The sequence below is a fragment of the Alligator sinensis genome, unplaced genomic scaffold (genome assembly GCF_000455745.1).
Source record: "Alligator sinensis unplaced genomic scaffold, ASM45574v1 scaffold737_1, whole genome shotgun sequence".
Taxonomy (NCBI): domain Eukaryota; kingdom Metazoa; phylum Chordata; order Crocodylia; family Alligatoridae; genus Alligator; species Alligator sinensis.
Window position 1 is genome coordinate 1751564 of NW_005841930.1, and position 24126 is coordinate 1775689.

General features: G+C 43.6%; 1 protein-coding gene across 5 annotated transcripts in view; it reads left to right on the forward strand.

Annotated features, from left to right (window-relative positions):
- Positions 1 to 21954, forward strand: part of FYN (FYN proto-oncogene, Src family tyrosine kinase) — a 170163-nt gene extending 148209 nt beyond the window's left edge. For 4 of the 5 annotated variants that reach the window (XM_025198835.1, XM_006019470.3, XM_006019471.3 and 1 more), the window contains 2 exons: positions 6154 to 6285; positions 20377 to 21954. In XM_025198835.1, coding sequence (XP_025054620.1) covers positions 6154 to 6285; positions 20377 to 20585 — 341 coding nt within the window. In that variant the 3' untranslated portion in view covers positions 20586 to 21954. Of the gene's footprint in view, positions 1 to 6153; positions 6286 to 6508; positions 6655 to 20376 lie in introns of those variants that run through there. The other variant, XM_025198837.1, reaches the window with a different exon arrangement.
- Positions 21955 to 24126: the final 2172 nt, after the last annotated feature.

Sequence of the window (24126 nt, forward strand, 5' to 3'; positions counted from 1 at the left end):
GGACTTCTTATGGACGTTTGGCTACCTCTGTCTGTCTTTGCTGGCAAAAATAATTCTTGCTTTTAGAATAAGTGAAATACCTAAGGAAAGAATAACGTGGTAACGTGATCCGCATCCTAAAGACTTTGGCCTTCTGTTTTTGCTACTTGCCACTGTGTTGCATTTCCTTCAGAATACAGGTCACGCTCTCTTCTACTCCTCCCTGATAGTCCACAGTGGCACTGCTTGGGTCAGCCTTGTGAGGCAAGCCCCAAAGCTCTCCATCTCCCAGTGACCTTTTTTTCTCCTGCAGCCCAGTAAATCATGAGTCCTTAAGCCGCCTCCTACACAAGACTTCCCACCCTGACTTGTTGTCATTTCACTGATCCAGTTCAAGTTATGTAAAGTCTTAGCTAAGCACATAGCATTTTTTGGAGACTGACTGCTTCAGAAAGCTGCCAGGGAGGAGCTGTTACTATTATAAGCTAGAGCAGCTGATACAAATTTAAAATTGCCTTTGTAAAACTTAGTGGGTTTATTTTCCAATCCATGTTTTGGTTGCATATGCAGGCAGTAGTTGTAATGCTGCTCCAAAGCTGATCAAATAATACGCGCTTTTCTGATGCCTTCCAGACCACTCGGAGCTAATTTTGTAGCTGTAGTATGTATCAGTAAACTTGGGGGTCATTTGATCATTTTTGTCCCCTGAATGTTTTCCGCTCTACTCTAGGAACTGGATGGAGCTTTGTTTGGTTTTTTTTTTAAACAAGCAAGGAGATTTTTATCCTTTGTGTGCCTGATTTTCCACCTCATCAGACCTCTGTTCCTAGCAGACTGTTGCAACATGGAACAGCCAGAGTTAGATTCCTGCTCTTAGTCGTTCCCTGGGCCAACAGGGAGAAACAGGGGGAGTGACTCATGTTGCTCAATAACAAACTGTGGGTGAAATCACTAATGGCCTTCCAAGGAAATACCATGCAGCTGAAGGGAAGGTTCCCAGGGCAAAGGGGGTGAAGGAGGATAAAGAGAAGGAAAGAGCGTCAGAGCTCTATGACCCAATTCCCAGGATGAAAACTGGGTGGAAGACGTTTGTTTTGCGTTGTGATGTTTCACCAGGTTTGCAGTTTTGTATTAGTTCTCACAACACACGTCTTTGGCAAAGGCCCTCCCACACAGCAGTGCCTGCCCAAACAGACTTGTTTCCTGTTGCATACTTGCTTCAGCATTTTTTTATCTTTGTGGCTTTGCCTTTCCAGGCCCACAAGCTGTTCACTGCTGAACTAAATTCTCTAGTAGTTGACCTAATAGTTTCCATGGTTTATGGTCTTGGTGTTTTTTAAAAAGTATGCCCCTAGAGATGTGTTTACTGACAGAAGGTAACGCATGACCTTGATTACTTGCAGTAGCAGCTTTAGCAACTGCATTACAGCAAGTACCACAGAGAAATGAAGCTGCTTTGTGTCAGGGACTCCAGCAGTTTCTGATGTGTATAAATTTAAATAAAAAATAAAATAAAAGATAAACTCCCCTGGGAGTTCTGCACTGGGGTCACCAAATTTCCCTGCCCACACTTCAGCTCCCCTCAGTCCAGGTCCTGCTTATGCCCATTATGAAACCAAATGGGGAGCAAAAGAGATTATCTTGGGCATGCTAAAGAAATTAATTTGGAAGAGAACTGTAGTCTTAGGCCAGGTACAGACATTACAATTTTACCAGTATAAGTGATTGGAAACCCGCCTATATCCGTAATGGAACAGAAGTTTGGCACATGCAGACTGCTTTAAAACCAGTGCAACTTGGTCTGAGATTTGCCCCCTCTCCTTCCCACCAAAGAGCGAATGTAGGTTGTTCACTATCAGTCTAAACTACGCTACTTACAGAAAACTGCGTAACTTAGATTGATTCCACCTCAGACTTTCTGAATGCCTATATCTAGCTTTGCTCAGACATTCAGAGGGCCTAGTAACCTTCCTGAGACTCTCTTCTTGCAGTCTGCCATAATGACATGCATGTATTACAAATTTGCTTTCTGACCTCCACCAAGCTGAGTGTTTGAAGGGCATGTGGGAAGCAACAGAGTGAACCTAAAATTGCTTGTTTTGCACAGAACGGATTCAAGAATCTATCTGAGCGGGGATGAAAGCAATCAGTTCAGACCTGAGCTGTGAGGGAGGACCGTCTGTCCTGACCCAATAAATGTAGATTGCAATGGGCTTGTGTACAGCCAGTTTACAGACCTGTCAGTTTTTAATGAAGATGGTATCTACAATTCCAGGAAAAAACACTGAGTCACATTCCCCACTGGTGTAAGTCTGCATAGATTCACTGAATTATGTGGAGATAAAGCAAAAGACACCTGCTGAGGATGTGGTCCATTGGGTTTATTAGTGTACTTGTCAGGAATATAGATTTGATCTGATGATCTGACTTTGTCATTTGTTCACAGCAGAAACACAGCAAGCTTAATAAGCTGCTGAGACTGGAGTGTTTCTGTGAGTTTCAATGACTGTGAGCTCAGTTATGGCTTGTAGATCAAAAGCTGCACTGGGGATGGGGAAATAATGCCCGTACAGCCAGGTCGTAAGGCATCCCGCTTGTGAAAGACAGAGATCAACATAGGGCTATGGGAGCATAGGGCATCTTTACATGTGCTCTGGGGTGGGGCTCTTTAATTAGAGTGACTCTTGGGAGCTGCTCTAATTAAAGCGCCCTCAGTGTCTCGTGTATTCAACGTCTTGTGCTTCAAAATGGCAGCGGGGGCACTTTAACTAAAGCTTGTTCGAGCTTTAGTTAAAGCACCCCTGCTGCCATTTAGAAGATGGGGACACTAAATACACCTGACCCTGAGGCTGCTGGAGTGTGCTAATTAGCATGCTGCAGCAGACTCGATTAATTGAGTCTGCTGCAATGCATGCTAATTAGCATGCATTGGAGCAGGCATCAGGCATGTATACAGTGCACATGTATAATGCACTATACTACATATTGGGCATGTGTATAGTGCATACATGTATAGTGTACAAAGTAGTGCCTTGAGGAGAGACTTTTCAAAAGTGCCACAGGTGAGCCTCCAGCTCCAGGCACTAGAAATACCTTGTAGGAACAATGCCTTACCTTTATCCCTTGCAAGCCACTGCCAGTCACCCTCCACCTTGGACTCAGAAGGGAATTATACATGGTACAATATTTTGTTGCTGCAACTCTTTAACACATCTCTAAAATCAAGGACAACGTCTTACAAAAGCACAAAGGAAAAGCCTCTCACCATCACTCTGAGTGCACTTGCTCTGCACAAAGCTAGGCACTGTTATGTGCCACACATCACTCCACACTATAGCACTGAACAGGAGATGCAAGCCTTGAAACTGCAGCAGTGCAACTGGTCCTCTTGATGCTCCCTCCTCCCCCACACCCACCCCTGGTTCCTCCTGCCCATTAGTCAGTAATGGCCGTCTCAGCTCTGAGCACTACCTCTGTCAGGGCATTCTTCTGCCTGTGTACATACAAAACCAAGAGCACATGAGGCACGACTTCACTGCTGTCTGTCCTGCCATATCCCCACCCTCTCAATACTACATTCTCATGCATGAGAAACAGTATAAAAAGATGGCACAAAATCCACCATTTTCTTATTAACCTAAACATTTTTTTTAACGTCCCAGAGAGATTCCCCTAAAAAAGTAAGCCAAGTCATGTATAAATTTAGGCAGCAGTCACTGCTAGCAGATAGTGTCCCCTGCCCATCCCTGCCAACACAGGAGGTAGCTGTGGCAGTATCCATTTGTTCTCACCACTCTCTTCTGAATTCTCAGTTTTCTTTCCTTCAAATCTTAGGAAAAGGGACACTAGTTAAAAAGCTATACAGGAAGGGTAGCCTCTTCCCTTACTGATTACCTTCCCATGGTGCTCCACTACCCACCATCAATACTTCCCCAAGGGGCCGCAGTGCATTCAGTAAGAAACAGAAGGATGGAGAAGGAAATGACTAGGCAACACAGAGGAGCTTGGAAGGATGTCCTTCCTCCAATATTGTATGCCAGTGATTCCCATCTTTGGATCCTAGCAGGAAACGCAAGAGAAGCAGTTGGCTCAGCTACTTAGTAAAGCTGGAAAAAGAATGCATCAAAAGAACTACATTTGTAAAATGTGTGGTATAAATAAATAACAAGCTCTCAGCCTTCTTGAGTATCATGGGCCAAAGTCTTCAGGCCTAAAGCAAGGCATCTGTATGTCTGAGGGCATGGAGGGATATTGCTCCTGGCCCTCACAACACATGCTGATCTTTGAGCAGTGTGGAACCATTTGAAGTAGTCATCTAACCATGCACAAAATGCAAACCATAACCTAACACTATCAATACTTTCTCCTGGGAGATGTGCAAGATTCATAGCCAGGGCCTTGCCGGTGACTAGGGAAGCTATTTGCTAGCCTCCCATTGTTGTAAGTGGTGCTTAGGAAGGGCCAGGACTCCAGACAGGAATTGTTGCTGGTGGCAGCCAGCAGGTATTTGTGGACACTAAAGCAAAGGCAGGTTTTAAGGAGCTATTTTGATGAGAGTAAGAGAGTGACTGCAGATTTTGCGGGTTGTAAACACTGTCTGGTTCCTTGAGGAAGAAGGGTAAGAAAAGGTCGGCCAAAAGATTCAAACCTGAATGCCTGAGATGGGGCTCCTTGAAACGTGTTTGCCCAGATAAATATGACATGGTCTGAGCACCTACACATTCTCTAGTAGCAGGGGGGAGTTGCAGATACTTTGACAATCCAAGCATGTGCCTAAATAGTTTTAGGGACCAAATTGTAGGCAACTGCAAACTGTAGGTGTGAAAGCGTTGAAATGTCTCTTAATTTCGGCAGGAACTTCTCTGTGCAGCTAACACTGTGCTCTTAAATATACATTCATTTCTGAATCAATTCTGCTCTTGGGATTATTTCATTTTACTGTGGGAATAATTTTAATGTGCCTGATATTTTACAAAATATGGGAATTTGTTTACTTTGTACTCTGAGCTCTAGTCAGATTGCTTAGTACAGTAAAAATTGCAAGGTACTTATCATCGATGAAATGGCAGAACACTGTTAGCAAACTACTGTAAGCAGAGCAGTAAATTAACTACCTAGAAGTAATTTGTCCAAGTTGCAATTTTCACAATCCTTTTTAAAGGTAAAGAACTTTTATGGGAGGACACTAACAATTTTGCCTAAGTCAGTATAATAATACCCACCTTTGCTCTGTGCATTAATAAAAGGCAGCAGGAAATGTCTGGATATCTTTACATATGAACCATGGTTAATTATTATGGCTGTTAGAGTCTTTTTTTTAATGAAAAAGATACTTTAAAATATGTTTCTACAAAAATGGTAAATGATTGGAAAAGCAAATAAATCACTCCTTAAAGACTCGTTATCTTTCCACCATTGGCTTCTGCATGCTACAATGATGGACGAGCACATTAGAACTGCACATAGTTACGGCACTACAGACGTTTCAGTGCCAGGAACTTAAAAGGACATTGTGAAGTTATCAATTATAGGCCAAAATTCTACCCTGACATGACGCTCCAGGCAGCTCCATTTGCTGCATTATTTTTAAATGCTTTTTTTATTTGCATGTCATAGAAAAACATCTTAATTTTTTTTATTTTGAAACATGTGTTCCCATGTTTGTTTCTGTTTACAGTTTGCTCATCCTGGCCTGTGAGGTGGGGGGTAGTGCATCTCATAAATTTCACTTCTGTTCCTTGATTCACTAACACTGTGTTGCAATGTTTGAGTTGCAGATGCCACAGGGAAATGTTAATTTGAAACATTTGGGCAGAGAACATGTACAAAAGATTTTTATATTGGTTGTTCAAGCTTCTTTCTTTTATAAAACCGCATTTTTAGCTTAAATTTCTGACAGTGTTTCCCTTGGACTCAGAGCAGCTTGCATGGAAGGATGTTGAAAGACAAGCACACCCCAAAGACTGCTCCTAAGCCTTCCCTTCTCTCCCAAAAATCTTCCCCACCCTATTCCCAATTAATCATAAAATTACAGCTTTGACCATATTACACTGAGTTATTTGAAAATATCTGAACACAATACTTGGACTATTGCAGCCCCCAAATTGTCCTGTGTTAACCAGTGCACCAGCACTGCTCACATCTTGAGTGTAACTCCTTTATTTCTTCCACTAGGTGCAAAGTTTCCTATCAAATGGACTGCGCCAGAAGCAGCATTGTATGGAAGGTTCACAATAAAATCAGACGTGTGGTCCTTTGGAATCCTACTGACAGAGCTCGTAACAAAAGGGAGAGTGCCATACCCAGGTAAGAAAAGCTACCAAGAATGCTAGCCTCGAGCCCAGCCTAGGAAGGTATGTAAGCACATGCATAACTTTAAGCATATGGGTAGTTCCATTGACTTCCAATAGGACTGTTCATGTGCATAAATGCTTTCCTAATTCAGGACCTTAGTGAGTCCTTGCCATTATGAAGGTGATATATGGGCAATCAGTCTAACCTTCCTTTTTGTTGATTCCTTTTCATTAAGATCGCTTTAACTGATTAACATTTTTCCTGTCGAAGTAATGAAGGCAACCCAGAAGTACTGCACTGTAGAGAAACAACTCACATCAACATTGCATTCAGTTTTTAAGATCTCAGTAAATTAAATACCAAGTGGATGTATCCCAGTTTATACGTATGTTTCTCTTTGATGATGCCTTAGGGCCTAATATTACCAAATCTCTCTGTAAATGCTTGTAAATCTCCAATCCTGGGAACAGAAATGGACGGAAGTCAAAGAAATTAATCACATAACATGTAGGCCCCAACCTAAGACAGGTTCATAGATAGGTTAAATTTTCTGGGGCAGGGAAAGTAAAGGCCTCATTGCTTTTTGTTGAAACTCTGCCAACTGTCCTCTGACTTACATTAGGGATGGATGTGCATGTGCTGTCTCTCAGAGCTGCATGCTCTAGCACTGGCCCTTGTAGGTGAGAGGTGTTCATGTGCAGGGAAAACAGGAAGAGGACACTGGCCAGCGAATTCATCTTTATTTTTTAACCTCAGTGTCTTCTGTGTGAATTGTGGAAGTGGATGCCTAGACTCCTAGCACAGTTTTAAATTAAGATCTATCCAAATAGTCCAGCCGTGGTAAAGCTCCTTACTGTATGGCTAGACATGCTATAACTGACTGCTGGTGCTAGATCACAACTGAAAGGATGCTGTGATGTGAAGGATTAGTTTGTTCACAAATTAATTAGTTTGTTGCACAAAGTCAGTGATCAAAGTAGTAGTCGGTGATGTACAACATTAACAAAGAGGTGCAACAGGGGGGTATTGTTTTGTGCCTTTCCAAAACACTCGTTTAAACTCTGAAAATGAAGAGAAAAAAAGAATTCAACTCTGCTCACCTGGAGCTGGCAATAGCCAATGGGAACCATCTGCAAGTCCTCCAATTGCATTTGTTTTGTTAATGGTAGCTGTCCTGAATGGTAGACAGGCAGTTTGGCAGAGTTGGTCAGACTAGGAGGTGATCAGGGAGGATCGTGTCCCACTGGACTCAATGAACTCCTTGGCCTGACCCTTTGCCTGTGGTCAAAGGAAGGAGATACTTGTCCCTTGAGCAGTACAATATGCCTCGTTTCAGCTGACCAGGACTAGTGCACAGGGGGTCCTCTTGCCCTCAGGGCTGTCAGCAGTGAGGTGGGAGATGAGAGTGGTTTCTGGGTTGAATGATGGCACCATTTGGTACAGGTGAAGGGGGATTAAAAGAAGTGAATGTGTTATAAAATTTAGGAAATATGGTGATTTTCCTGTGAAGCATCCAACAGTAGGGCAGGGGAAGGCAGTTACTATTCAGAATTGTTCAAAGGAGGAGGGGAGTACGTGATGTGGATATCCCAGGGCATCATTCAATGAGAGCAGAGGTATGGTTAAATAAACAGACTCCGCAGAACTCAGACTTCTGGAAGGGCGTAAGATAGCACAGGGAAACCAGAACTCTATGTTAGCAGCATCCTTTGTCGCCTGTTTTTTTAACGGAAAAAGAAATGTTGTTTGTGGGCTATTGTGATCACTTTGGGAGTTGTTGTCATGTAGGTTTGCAGCTGAGACTCTGCTGTGGCTCAGTAAAGGTAGCAGATGCTGTGTGTGATTCACATTCACCCTCCTCCCTTGTACACTTGGTTATTGTGAAATGGGGATTGGGGTCATACTCAGAAATGCTCAGTGTGTATTTCCTAACAGGACCTACAAGAGAAATTATAGACATGGTCTGTCCCCCCAAGGTCTAGACAGTCATTATATGGTGGTTAAAGTTATATTAAACACATGGAAGAAGGCTACTGAATCTCTCCCCTTCTTCATTCTCCCTCAGTGCAACATGAAGTCCCTTTCTCCTTGCCCTGGCCAGTTTTCAGCTCAAATTCTCCTTCTTATCCCATTCCATGAAGATATTAACATTTTATCCATCAGCACATAAAGTGTTACTTCTAGTTGCATGGATCTGTCACAGGCAGTAGGGAGGATCACATACTTCCTTGGTTACATAGCCCGAGCTATATACTAAACCAGGCCTTGCACCCCACACTGCTCCGCCAGCCTCTGCTTCAGCTAGGGGTCCAGTCATGCCCTTGGCCCAACCTGGTGTGTTTCAGCTCCATGCCGGCCTTCTAGGTCTGTGCAAAAAGGAGCTGTCAGCATTAAAAATGGAAGGGAGGGATGGTGTGCATCTTGGGAATTCTGGGCTCAAAAGTTCCTACAGTTGGATCAGTAACTCTACCCTGCACCTCCCTTAGGTACTCCAAATTTCAAGGCAGAACAAGCAAGCATGTGGATTTATAGCACTGAGAGGTTTCAGCCTTTAAGTAGATTGCAGAGGGAGAGAATGACTCCTGCCCCCGGTCCTGGTGCCTACATGAGGAGGGCTGGGAGAGTGGCTAGCACCTCTACACAAGAACAGGGGCCCCCAGATCCTGCCAAATCCTGGTGAATACACAAGGGCAAGGGGAGGGTTTCAGACACCTCCAGAGGGACAGGACTGCCCCGGATCCCAGCTCACCTAGGGGAGGAGAGTGTGGAGTTGATAGGAACCCACAGCCTGAATACCACCATGCTCTGCCCTGGCACCCTGATCAGTCATGGTAAGCATGTGGTTTTTAGAGCACCTCAAGAATCAACCTTTCGCTACGAAAGGGTTCTCAGGTTTAGGTGTAGCAGAGCTGGCTTCCTCCCCTATAATGTCTTGCTTGTAAAATGGGTTACAGATCTGCCTCCAGGCATGGATGCTCATTGTGGGGTGGAGTTCAAATAAAAAAGGAAAGTGCTCCTCACTCGTTAGAACAATTCCTGTGACTTATTACACACTTCACACCCCCTAAATCTGGATGTGTACTCACACTCACAGGTCTGCCTCCATAGAGGCCTTGCCATTTTATAATCTCCTCCTGTCTAGGTAACAGGAGAGAGTGCAACATGGAGGAGACAAGAGAGGAAGGGGTGTGGCTGAGTGGCTGAATATGAAATCTAGTATCCACTGTCCTCACTCTTCAAACCATTTGTTGTCCAATTGCTCCATTTTGGGTGAAAGGACTGGGGTCTGTGAGCAGGAGACCACAGTGGCAAAGGTTAGAGGGATGCCAGGGCTCCAAATTAAACTTTCCACCACAGCCCTAATAGTCCCTGCCAGCAGTAGCCTGACTTCTTAATAGTAGCTGTCTTACTCTTTATCCTTCAGTTTATCCCTCAAGGGGGCCTATTGGGTGGCAAAATGTCTAACTTAGATATTGGTGCTCTCTTTAACCCTTTACAAGGCACTGGTTTGAAATAAGCCCTTTCAACAATATTTTTCATTAGCACACAGGGGAAATAAAAGGGGGAGGGAGGGAAGCAAAGCCAAAAATGTATGTGCCTGGTTCAGCTTGTTTTTAGTTTTACTGTTGCTTTTTTCCCCAATTCCCTGTTGGATCCTACTTTCAAACTGTTAAAAAAAAGGGAGGCAGGAGGCTATATTTCTTTGGCTGTTGTCCAGCAGGATTATGGTTTAAAATGTTGCTTATCGGGTAGTGCAGCCACACATTCCAGCTGCACTGAACAAGCACATCTGTCTTGCCTGCCCTGCTTTCTGGTGCTAAAATTGCATTCGACAAGTTAGTGCACATGCTGTACCTTGAGCAAATGTCCTCTCCAGTGTCCCCAAATCCTGCAGTTCCATGCAAGGGCTACTTTTGGTAAATAGGAAAGCTCCATTTACAAAGGCTCTGGGCCCAATTGAGGATGTTAACCATTCTAATAACTCTCTCTTTCTCTCTCTCTCACTCGCACTCTTCCCCGCCCCCACACCCAATTTAAGAAAGCCAATATGAGAAAAGATGACACAAGTTGGCACCAACTCAAAGTGGCCAAACCTTTTCTTAAGAATATTCTCTAATGCCGTGAGGATTTTTCATGCTTCAGAAATGATAGCAGCATGAAGCATTTTTAAAAACACATTGTTTTGCTTCCCTCTTATGAAGTTAAGTGTTGGGTCTCTGGGAGATGTTTAGTTAAAGGCATGTTGAGATCTGATCCATGATCCCAAGAGTCATGCCTCCTGCCATGCCACATGTGCATGGCAGGAGGTGCAATTGTGAGATCGGGGATCAGATCCCAGTCATGCCCTATTGATGGTGCAGGGGAAGCCTGGGATTATGATTTTGGGCTCTCCCTGCACTGGCAAGTAGCAAATTAAAGGCCCCATGCTCCCATAGCTGGGAGCGCCAGTCTGTTGAATGGAGCCTTTTAAGGCTCTGATGGACTCCCACAGCTAGGAGTGCCAATCAGTAGGCCTGTGCGAATAGGGAACTATTCGATTCGGATTCAGATTCAGCCGATTCAGATGCCAGAGATTCTGTTCAGCTGAATCGCTTTGTTAGATTCAGAGCCAATTCGGAGATTCGGCCATAGAGTATAATGGGGAATCAATGAAATATCTATAACGTTGTTGGTTTTTGGCTGATTCGGATGAAGGGGTGCAGGGGTGGTAGCCTCTGCTGAGAGCATGAAGCCTGCCAAGTTTCAAGGTGATAGGTGCAGGGGTTTCTACGAAACTGCACCTCAAGCTGCTGACAAACAAAACTCATATCATGTGTGTGTGTTAAGCCACAGTGGAGTGAAAACTGCAGGGGTGGTAGCTCTTTCTGAGGCCACAAACCCTGCCAAGTTTCAAGGAGATAGGTACAGGGGTTTCTGGGAAACTGACCCTCAAACTGCTGACAAGCAAAACTTATGACATAGGTGACACTTTGTGTGTTAAAGCGCAGTGGGGTGAAAACTGCAGGGATGGTAGCCCCTGCTGAGTCCGTGAAGCTTGCCAGCTTTCAAGGAGAGAGGTGCAGGGATTTCTGGGAAACTGTACCTCTGCACTTTAACCTGCGATGCTACATCCCCCTTCCCCCCAACACCAACCACAGGCTGTCCCTCATCCCATGACACCTCCATTTCCATTTTCACTGACTGACTTTCTTGCCTGCACTGCGTGCCAGGCCAGCCTCTGGCTTCTTTACTATTCCTTCCATCCAGGACCAGGAGATACACCAACTGCACATACTTCCTCAGCCTGACAAAGGGATTTTCAACCCGAAAGCTTCCTAAGATATATTTTTCTAACTATTTTGGGTTTTTTTTAATAATAAACATATAAACATAAAAACACAAGATAAGCCATCACACACCAGGATTAACATATATTCAACACAATGTCTACTTCTTGCTGTCAATTCCATTATAAAAAGAAAGGTTCTGGGACAGTTCCGTCTGGGTACCTTTGATGCTGCTGGTGCTATTGGTGTTGAGCCAGCTAAGTTATTTTGACCTGCCATCATTTACAGTGGTGGACCAGAAGCTCCAAATCAATTCAGAAAGCCTAAAGCTTCTAGCGATTCGATTCAGATTAATAGATTCAACCTACAAATCATCCAAATCATCTCCGAATCAGAATCGCAATCCAAAGCTTTGCACAGCCCTACCAATCAGCTGACTGGCGCTCGCAGACACAGGAGCATACTGGAGTCTTTAAGGCTTCCAGTGCACTCTCAAGGCTGGGAGCAGCCACACATTCAATTTAAGGCTTCACGGGAACCAGCTGCAAGGTCAGCATTTCCACATGCAGCATGGGAGGCAGCCCCTCATCTTGGATTCAAATACAAGGCTGGGGGAGTGGGGTGGGGCAGGTCTGACTAGAGCCCTGACCCAGGCTTGGGGTTAGATTTGGAGCTGCAGCCATAGTCCCCCCACACACACCTGCCCACTGCAGCCTTTGGACCCCTATCTGTGCCACATAGCTTCTGCTCCCCTCCCTCCCCACTTGCTTCCCCAACCCCTGCCCCCCTGCAGCTTACCATCAATCATGACTCTGGCCCCATTCCAGCCCAGAGCAGCTGTGGCCCAGGACCCAGACCCCAGGGTCCTCTGCTGCTCCTGCATGGCCAGGCAGGAGGGGGAAGGGGAGTGAGGAGCTTCCTTTTGCTTCATAGCCCCAGGCTGGAATGAGGCTGAAGCTATGACTGACAGTAAGCTGCAGGAGGCAGGTAATGCAGGGTGCAGAAGCTACAGGGAGAGGCAGCAGGAGGTGCTGGCCCTGTAGGTGGAGAAAAGGCACTGGGGCATGCAAGCAAGGGGAGGGATAGGTGAAGGGAGACAAGTGGTGGGGGCAGGGGTCAGACCACTTGCCCTCCCTGCCGCCTGCCCCCTTCTGCTGCTTTCCCCACTGTCACATTGGGGGAAATGAATTTAAGGCCCTCCAATAATTAGATTCTATACACAGAAAAAAATTCCATGTACAGAATCTAATTACTGGGGGGGGGGGCAGGGTCTTAATTTCAAATAGTCTTGGATTCAGATAACTATGGTACTTCTGGGTTTGGTTTTGTAAAAACTGAAATTCAGCCTTCCTAATGGTACTTAGTTTGTTCTTGAAATAACCCTCATGTTCACACACCCAAATCAGATGGCTAATATATTACGCAGTTCATGTGCTGAATGCTATCTGCATGTGCATATTAAGTAAAGGACATCTTTAAAATTGCATTCATTTCATCAGTATGGGTTCCTAGGCTAGCTTGGGAAAAAAACAGGTTTTTTTCCCTATTGCATGTATTATATATATTCAAAAAGTTTGAAACAGAGTGGACATGGAAGAAGATCACTTTACTCATATCAATGAAGATTACAATATCACAATGAACTGACTGTACTTCTCTTTACGTGAACAATGCAACTGAGCAATTGTGGCAGCATTTTTTTTAAATAAATATATGCCAGGATTTGAAAGACAAGGACCAGTGGCTTTTGCAGCATGCAGTTGTTTCGTCTGGCAGTTGTGTTTGTGCCTAGATTGGGGTAGGTTTTGTTTTGAAATAGCTTTCCAATAGCTACAGAAAATGACTGAAAATGAAAACTGCTGCAAGAACCTCAGGACCTTTCCTCTCAACACCCAGTTCAGTCTACAAACCTGCAGTGCTCAAATGGATCAGTGAGAGATACCGTCTGTTTAGCATCATTAATGAGTTGGCTCTGCATAGTACACACACAAAAAAAAGAAAAGCTGGCACTGCCTACCCTACCAATATTAGAATCTAAGGCAAAATAATATTTTGTTTTCTTATTTTGTTTTTCCCCTTTTACATCTAGCTAGCTAACTCATATTCCATCATAAAATCCTAACACAGACAAGGCACTGTAGCTTTTACTGTGCAAGGTCGATGCTGTCCCCACCCTTTGCCCTTGATTGGCTTCTGTTATTTCACAGTACAACCACAGCGCCTTGTTTCCACAGGCATTTAACAGCAGTTTAGCTAATACACTGTAGTTACCTATGGTAGAAACAAACCTTTTAGGTAGTGCAGGAAAAGCCTCAAAGACATATTTTCTCACATGGCACTGTGGGAAACTAAGGAGCAGAGTTGCCTTGGAGGTTTGGTTTTGTTACATCTACAAAATGTAACTTTCACCTTTTCCAGCAGCCCAGAAAAAATAAGGGAGAAAGGCATTTTGAATGAGGAGAATGTGTTTGTATGGCAGAGAGAAATAGTTCTCTGTAGGAGGCAGTTTGGCAGTGTACTGTAGGACATGGAAAAGCTTTTACTTCAGGGAGCTAGCCTTTGAATCATAAAGCTGCTCATCATCATAAGAGCTAGGCTGCAAGAGAAACCTAATTTAACCTGTGGAAAAGAAGAGACAAATCACGGAGGTCCTGAAACATTCCAATTGAATTTTAAGATTTAGGTCTGCATCCAAAAAAGAGCTTAGATTAGTCAATAGCTGAGCTAAGGCTTTAAGAATTGCAGCTCTGGTGTTAAGCAGCTAAGTCCCATTTGAGATGCCTCCACTCGTTTCTGGATCAGTCTGGGCCATGCCCTTCCAAAGATTCAGCACAGAACTCCAGGTAGGGGAAGCAGGTCAAGTACAAGTTGGCTGAAATCCACAGCTACATTCTCCAAACCTTGGGTTACTCAGGGGAGAGAGAACACCTTTGCTGTTACTGAGACCAGTGTTTCCCAACCTTTTCCAACCCAAGGCAAACTTACATTAATAAAATTTTTCCACAGCGCACCTGTTAAGGCATTCCCCATCCTCATGCCTATTGTAACTCATTGCCATGGCAAAATTCCACAGCACACCTGTTCGTTTCTGATGGCACACTTGTGTGCTGCAGCACACGGGTTGGGAAACACTGACTTAAACGGCTCTGGCAGGCTGTGAAATTATAGACGCCTGGTCCCTGATGGCAGTGATGCTGCCAAAATCTCTGCAGCTCCCTCGGCCTCCAAAGACAACCTGGGGCATCTTCCTAGGGCTTTTAAAAAGACAAACCAAGTAGTTCAGTTTCTGATCTGCAGGGGTAGTATGTGTGTATTACTTCCCCACCAATGTAGTGATTCATATACAAATCTGTAATAACCTAAAGGAGGAAAAAGATGTGTGATCATTCTGGTTAACACTTGAATGATGAGTTATACTTAGGTTCGTAACTATATTTGGACTTTCAGAGGGTAGAAGAATGAAAGAGTAGGCTTCCAGTCAGCACAGTGCATGGAAATTGTTCCATATTCTTTTCTACATTTTAAAAGAAAAGAGAGGTTAAGAGTTGTTTTCCCTTAGTTCAATATTTGATCCACTGTCAAGTTTCAAAGCGTGTTGCTGCACAAAATAATACACTGGATTATTAAAAACACAGAACAGTCAATACCTCACATAACAATAAGCTAATTCATGCAAATGAATTATTTCAGGCAAGGAAATTTTCTGCTTTTACCTGTGTTGCTATTAACACTGTAATTTATCCAGGCTTGAAAACAGGGAGAAGCACAGAAGAGGTTTTTACCTTCAAATGTGAGGTGATTTGTCCAGCAGCTTCAAAGATGAGAGTTTGAAAAATTAGTCTAGTTTGTAATTGAAAATACAAAACTGATGTGATTCCAGCTTCTGGCTTTCCCAGCACCCACCATCCTTTTATGTGTTTTATCTTTTCAATTGTAATCGCATCAGGACAAGAGCTGTCTCTACATTCTGGAGCACTGAGTACCACGCACATTTTCTACATCAGTGGTTCTCAGCCTTTTTAGATTGAAAGCACCTGTCGGAAAATGCCAGCTCTTACTTAACACTCATTTTTTGACTACAGAAAAATAATAGAGCAATTCTTCTGTTTCAAAGAACTCAGAAAAACTGCAACAGGTTTTGACACTATGGATTCCAGTTGAAAATCTCTAGGTTTGTCTTGTAAATTGTTTGTACACCTAGCAGTACTAACATTGTGTGGCACCCCATAGGACCCTTGAAAAGATCTCAAGGCACTCCAGAGTGCTGCAGCACCTGATTGAGAATCACTGGTCTACATGAAGTAAATCCATCCCAAAGGGCATTCTGCCTGTATGTTATTCTCAGAGCTTTTTCTCATGTGAGCAAAACCCTTGGTCTAGATGCAACTATATCAATGGAAGAGGGTCTCTGCCAGGCTAGCTTATGACATTTGGGGAAATGGTATAAAAAGCCCGTTTGCTGCATACTCTGCCTCTCTGGTATGGGGCTGTGCCAGTACAACTATAGCAGCAGTGGTCCCATAACGTAGACAAGTCTTAGGAGTCTGGTGGACTTTATAATTTTGTTGGCTTCAAGCCTCGGGGATTTTTAATCCCTGAGGAGAATATACCAGATGCTGGAGCCATTATTTATAACTTACTTGTAACCATAACGCCTTACAACACCAGTCCTGAACCAGGACTTCACTGTCCTAAGCACTGCATAAACACAGGACTAGAAGACTGTCAAGGCTGCATCAGAGCTTATAATATAAGACAAGAGACAAAGGGAAGATACAAATGCCTGGGATGCACAAGAACACAATAAGGCAATACTGGTGAGCCTGACAGACAGTAGTTATAGTGTATCAGCAGCTGAAAGGGCTGTCAAGATTGTTTAAAATATTGCAGCAATATGAGGGACATTGAAGGCAGATAATGAGATGGCTTTTGCATGTGTTTATAGGACCTCTTTCCAAGAATGAGAGGTAGCATGGAAGAGAGAGTGAAAGTGCTTGTTTGAAAAGCTGTCATGGGTTATGGAGAGTGGCATCATAGTCCAACTGGGGACAGAATGATCCCCTTTTCTGATCCAGAATGAAAGATGGCAGGCAGGGTGCGGCTAGGTTGTAAAGGGCTTGGAAAGCAGAGACAAACATCTTATATCTGCTGTGAGAGAGAGGGGTGGTCAAGACAATAAAATGAGACACTGATCTTTACATTCCCACCTGAATGGATATGAGCACAGCAAGATTGTACTTGTCAAAACCAGAAAAATGGTTTTGACAAGTACAATGGTTGTTGTAGTAATCAAGATGAGAGATGAAAGTCTGGATGGGGGTTTGAACTGTGTGAGTGTGAAGAGATGTTATGAAGAAAGAATCAGGAAGATGTAGATATAGCCTAGATCAGTGGGGGCCAACCTTTTTGGCAGGTGTTCCACAAATTAGCCCTGCACCCTCTCTGACTGCCACTCCAATTCCCTTCCCCTGCCTAATCTGCTGCTCTGTTTTCTGCTTTCTTTTCTGTGCTTCCTGCCCAAACTGATATTTTGCTTTCTGCTTCCAGCCCTATCTGCCACTGTACTGCCTGTTCCTTCTCCAGCCAGCTATGTGCTACACACAGAAGCTGCCCATGCCACAGGTTGGCCACCCCTGGCCTAGCTGACAGAGTCTAGCTGGAACCCCACAGAAAGCTGGAGGGGAGATGAGGAAAGATGAGATCCAGGGGAGGATGGTATCAAGAAAACTAGAGGAAGACAACATTTTAAGGAGAAAAGCCACAGTCAGCAGAGTTGAAGGTGGCTAACAGGTCAACAAGGATGAGGATGCAGTACTGCTTCTAGGATTTGGCTAAAATGGGGTCATGAATAAACTACAGTGCATCTTGTAAGATGACTGATATTCCTGCAGGGCTTCTCAGCAGGACCCGCTGACCTAGAGATATTAAGTCTGCCAGTATATCTTGGCAGAGTTTTTGTTAACAGTACTAGCCACCTGGAAACTAAGCTGTCATCTAGGTTGTTATTAATGTACATACTTTCTGGTAAATGCTTCCATATGGCAGCATTTTTCCTTGGAATTATTAAAAAGCCAAGGAAATTATTAATGAATTTAGTAAGGATGAAGTTCAGGTTGTTAATGGACATTCACTGCTTAAGGGGAAAAATGTAATGGTATGAAGAAGGACTGGGAGAAAAACCTTGGAAAGCCACAGTGCAGCTAAAGAAGCCAGATACCTGTCAGTGTAACCAGAGTGGGGCTTGTACATCTGAGCATAGGATCAGGGACTGAGGTAGAGGTGTTTCTTCATAGGGAGACTTACTAAGGTGGGTTAGTATTTCATTCTTGAATCAGAACATTTTTTTTCCTTTCTTGGATAGAGAATAATGGAAGAAACATAGAAGTGTGGAGGAAACTACATTGGTTCTAACTAACTAGTATTCCTAAAAAGTTACCACCTATCATCCATGTCACCATTATAGTTTTACATTCACCAGAACAAATTTGCCTGTCATAACTAAACCCTATAGAACAGATTTAGCCATTTTCAAGACAAGGGCCTGTGGGCTACCAATTACAGTCAGTTGCTAAAAAAATATGTTAAAAGATTAAGTGAGATGTTCTGGGTGACACTTGCTATTCTAAGAGCAGTAGGCTGAAGTCCACACAGCCTATTCCTAGAAAGTCCTAAAAAAATTTGGCAGGCTCAGAGCGAAGTTTCAAAAAGCCAGTTTTTCCTATATGTTTAAGTGTCTGGATTGTAAATAGAAAAAAGTGTGCTTTACACTAAAGTAGGAAACAAAAGATTGTTAAACAAACTTCACAATAAAATATATTGCATAGCTCTTGGTTGGAAGAAAGTGCCTGATTCTACCTTTTGGTAAACTTGTGCCAATTCTTTTGAAGAAGGGTAAGGGTGTAGCTAAGAGGCAGCAGTGTTTTACTTCTCAGTTGTTTAACACTGATACCTTTGGAAGCAGATCGATCTAGTCCATACTGTAATAGATAGGAAGTGGGAACAGGTGGGCTCTTTGGTTGATTTGTTTAACCATAGAGGCTAAGTACAAACAGTCAAAAAGCCCAAGGCTGAATTGATTAGGTTAGTCTAAACTGCCAAGATGGAACCAGTAAGCAAATGAACACACATTCACTTTTGATTCAGGAAATGCAGCCACATGCCTGCAGTGGCCTGGGCTAGAAGCAGGGAGACACTACAGCATGGGTCTCTGGCAGGTAGCCATCATGGGCTGTGTGTTCACTTCCTTTTCCTGCTGCCCCCGAGGTCTCTAGAATTTGCAGTCCACAGTCACAGGAGCCGGACTCTGCAGGGTTGCTCATCACTTCCTTTTCCTGCTTCCAGGTGCTTCTGGGATTTGAAGTCTACAGTCACAGCCAGCACTAAGTAAGCAGGCAGGGCACCTCCATGCTTGGGGGAAGGGAAGTTTAACCCTCCTCCTTGGCCCCAGACCCCAGCAGGGGTATGCCTGAGGGAGCCAGTGAGCCAGCCCCATAGGCAGTGGAAGGGTAGGGGCTAAACGCAGGGCAGTGATAGGGCCACAAAGCAGCCCAGGCATGGGCTTCCAGTGGCTGTAGCAGGAGTGGGGAGGGGCTCACAGGCAGCGGTGAGGGAGGGAGTGGGGCTAGGAATGAGGGAGGGACAGGCACTCAGGGTGGTGCACAGGACTGAGCCCTGAGTGGCTCGTTGGGGAGTGCGGCTCCTGCTGCTATATGCACCCTGGGAGGTACATGGGGGATGTGCCCCCAGATCTGAGTGGGGCAGGGCAGGCTGCAGCTGTGGGCTGGGGCCGTGCTCTTCCCGGAGGGGGAGAGGGGGAACTGTGCTCAGGGCAGGCAGCAGCAGCACTGGGGGGGCTGTAGCCACCCCAAGATTCACCATAGCCCACCAAACCCTCCTCCCAGTGCCACTGCCACCAGCCCACCCTGCCCTGTGCAGATCTGGGGGCACACGCCCTCCGTGCCTCCTGGGATGCATGCAGCGGCAAGAGCTGCCGCCCCTCTCCACACCCGCAGATGAGCTGCGCCTCTGTCCTGCACCCTGCTGCGCCTGCCCCTGCTGTGCAGAGCCTAGTGGGGTAGGCATGGGGGTCCCAGGGACTCTGTCCCCTCCAGCCTGGTGGCGCAGGCAAGGCTGGCCCCACTCCAGCCTCCAGCTCCAGGCCCCCCCAGGTGGTGCAGGGATGCGGAGGCAGCTGGTGCTGACACAGCGCCTGTCAGGGCTGGGGTTGGCATGGTGCTGGGCAATGCTGTTCCCCCCCACGGCGCTTTCCTATCCTCCGTCACCTTCCCCCCACAGACTTTCCTACCTGGTGGGGAAGGAAGGGAAGGGAGGAGCACACGCATGCACACACGCTCAGCCCCCACCCCCCCACCCCCCCCAAAAAATGTTTCTTTCTCTGCCTATGTCCAGCCCTCATTGCTCCAGCTAGGGAGCAGAGGGGCAGAGCCAGCCCTGCTCTCTGGAGCAGACAGCCCAGCCCAGCCCAGCCCAGCCCAGCCCAGGGCTGCAAATGCTGGGATGCTGGGGGACTGTGATTTAACTTGAACCAAGAAGAGGTCTGGGACAGACATTTCATAAACCAGCTTGACTTAAATCAGTTAAGTCTGATACTACATTCAACCAGGTTTGTCTTAAACCAGTTTCAACCATTTTGAAACTGGTTTATGTGCACTGAACTTCTATTCTGTTACAGGTTTAAACCAGTTTCTGATCACTTAAAACAATTTATGTGTAATCTCTGTCCCTAGCCAGAGAATGTATATATGGTAAATGCATATGGAGATTTTGGTTTATTTCCCTGTATTTTAACAAACATCTTGCTGCTGCCTATCTGTAGGTATGAATAACCGTGAAGTCCTGGAGCAGGTAGAACGTGGTTATAGGATGCCATGTCCTCAGGACTGCCCCATCTCCTTGCATGAGCTTATGATCCACTGCTGGAAAAAAGACCCAGAGGAGCGTCCAACTTTTGAATACTTGCAGAGTTTCCTTGAAGACTACTTTACTGCAACAGAACCCCAGTACCAGCCCGGTGACAACCTGTAGATTCCCGGTCTGTACAGAATGTCATTATCAGGTGTTTTTCCCTTCATTAGCTTCCAGCTCAGTGACAGGCTTCTCCAAAGTGCAGCATCTTCCAGCACCAGAATGCACGTGGGTCAGAAGTTGAAAACTTCCACAGCCCTTGTCCATGACCACTTGTCTGAATAATCTGAATGTCATTGATGGAAAGGAGAAAAACACTTGTTTTTTTCTTAATCAAAGACTCCGAAAATGCATTGTATTGATGTTACGTAAACTGCAAAACCTCTGTTCAATGTAAATAGTAACTCAGTGCCAATAACTGATCCTAATGCTTTCCTTTTTTTAAAATGCAAAACCTATGTGATTTTAACTAGTCTTCTCCTGATTCAACTAAAAGTATTATTTTCCAAAAGTGGCCTCTTTGTCTAAAACATTTTTTTTCATGTTTTAACAAAAAAAATCAGGACAGGTGTTTGTTTTTTTGCTTTTTTATATATAAAATATATATATAATATATATACATACCTGTACATACAGTATATGGGTGCTATTGCAGAATAATCTCATTTCAGAATGAATGAGCCACACTGCAGCAGTACCCAGAAAGTGATAATTTTACTGCAAACATGAAAATACTGGTGAGATTCTGAAAGCCAGTGATCTAATTTTTGGCTTTTGCCAAGCATGAATTTTTTTAATTGGATTGCACTTTTTGTTTATGACTATGTACCTGTAGATGGTTGTATCTTTGCTCTTTCAGGAATCATGTGCTGTATTTACAGTAACGTTTCCAATGTTTGACAAGTGTGTTCTGATTTGTTCTTGAAATTAAAATGAACATATTTAAAGCAAGAGAAACCATCGCCATTGGAACTGGAAATTTGAAACTGCAAGTACTTCTTGTATCAAAACATGTATAAGGATCTGTTTCAAAAATTTATTTAATAAACATTGTAACCACATTCAGATGGTCTTAAAACCATAGAATTTTAGTCATGTTCAACTGCTAAACTGTTTGCCATGCAACTAGGATTTTCTGTTTTGTGTGTAACATTTTCCATTGTAAAATAGGTGTGTTAAATGTCCTGTACTGCTAATGAAATTACTTTCTCTATGTCTGCAAGTTCTCCAGTGGAATTACTATGCACTTCTTTACATTTCATGGGGGATGCACAGAGCAAAATATTACTTTTTTCAGTTGTCTGTACCAGCCTTGAATTACTTACGTTTAACCAAAACCAATTCCTTTCTATTTCTATTGAGTTTTTAATACTGAGTTGCAAATTTTAAAGTCTTAATTACATTTTGTTATGGTTTATTTGCAAGTTTACATTTTTAAACTGTTTAACTTTCTTAATTTAGTAATTAAAAAGAGCATTTTACATTTGAATATATTTGTTCTTTTGTTTAAATCATGGAGATAAGATTTTAGCAGCAGGGATATAAATACCATTCTGGCATAATAGTATTAATATGGGGTATATTGACCATTTTCCTTATTGGGCATCATTATCCAAACCATGAAACTAATAAAATTCAAAAGAGCTATGGTTCAACTGTAAGGGAGATGGGTGAACCCATAGACTATTTAACATTTTGTGTTCTGAAGAGCTATTTTTTCTTGTATACTTTTCATGCTTTTAACATTAACACTGTGCTTTGATAAGTATCACAGGAAAAGATTTATATGTGCATAGTCAAAATTGATCATTTTTTGTTATTACTGTTGCCATCATGTTTAGTCAAGTAATACATTTTGATGACTGAAATTTAATTTTTATTCTTTGGTACTGCGGTTATGTCTCCATATTCTGAACGTTCACAAATTTCTTCTGTATCCTAAAAGCTGAAGCAGTAATTGAGTGAAATACAGGTAATGAGTTGTTAAGTACTTGCAGTAGTGATCACTACCTGAAAGCTGTCTTCCTAAGATGGGTCCTACGGATTCAACATTTATTGGGGTATGAAATTATATTATAGAATTGTTCTTTTATCAGACCACCTTTGGCTGTGATTGCCACAGGATACTAATGCTATTGATGTTGCGTAGATTGTGATTTGACATGGGTATTCTCAGACCTATTGAATAACTCAAGGAAGCAGAATTATTTTTGGATTGCTGTGCGAGTCTCGTGAGATTTGCCCAAATGAGTTGTGTCCCTCTTTTTCCCCCTCAGCCACCATCATCTGCAAAACAAAATTCACTGAGCCAGTAGGTTGTTGTTGGCAAAGCGCAGTGACTCAACCCAGTCCTAAGCAATCCCCTGTATTTAACAAACTAGGTATAACTGCCACTACCCCTAAGCATTTTCCTGTACACTTCCTACTCTTTAGGACTTGGTAATTGGTATCATACTGCATGTGCACAGGATGGGGTGCAAGATCTGGGAACTGCCAGAGCCATGTATGTATTTTCATTTGGAAATCAATCTCATGGGTTTACTTTGACTTTGGGGTTTGTCGTTTGTACCAGTGGCCTGTCTGCAAGCAGCAAGTTGGACTCCGCAGCATCACTGACCTCAGCCTGGCCGTGGCTTGCTTAAACTCAGGCAGTTACCATTATTTTTTGACAAATTCAGGCCATTCCCCCTGGGGGGAGGTGTTCTGCTTCTACCCTCTAATATTTTTATTTTAAATCTCCCTGGATCAAACAAAGCAAGTGTCAACAGCCTATTTCAACACATTGTCCCAGAGATAACATCAAATAAATAAAAAGTCATCAGCAGGCATTGACAGGCACAAGTGACATGAGACCGCTGTAAAGTGACAATTGGATCAAAAAAATCCTATGTTTTTATTAAGTAACATTTCCAAATGTATAGGGCCTGATGGCTTGCACCTAAAATTATTAAACAAATTGAATTAACAGATGATTACATGAATTATTAAATGAACAGAGGAGCTTCCTGAGCTGCAAGCGCTGATAACCAACCTTGAAATACTAAGGAAGTTCCACATGACTGCCAAAAACTTACATGACAATATTTTGCATATGTGATGACCCAGATAATTATTGGCTAATTTGCCTGACATCTGTCTTGGGCAAAATCATGAAAAGGCTGATCTAGGATTGACTCAGTAAAGTCTTAGAACACCTTTTGTGGAACAGAAATCTTGTGACATCTAATTCTTTTTTTTTCAAAAAGGTCAAAAGTTTCTTTGATAATGGCATTGATATAACGGCTGTCTGTAAGTCATTTGATAGTTTGATTAACAGTAGAGTAAGTGAATACAGCCTGTATTAAAAGGGCTTAAAATAGGTTAATTGTTGATTCACAAAACATAGATGTAACTATGGAAACTTTTCTGTTATGGATTTTTCTCATGGTATCTCCAGACATAAAAGGAAGTAGCTGTAGCACAAGAAGATGGGGCTGCCAGGTGGATCTGCCCCACACACGAGAACTTCAAGGTAAGTGCATAGCTGCCTCCTTTTTGTTGAATATATACCATTCTGCACTCAGTACAGTAATGCATGCAGGAGAAATGCTTTGTACATAAACAAGATGATGTGAAAGTATAGGAGACCTACTAGGACAGGCAGCAACTGGTCTTATGATGG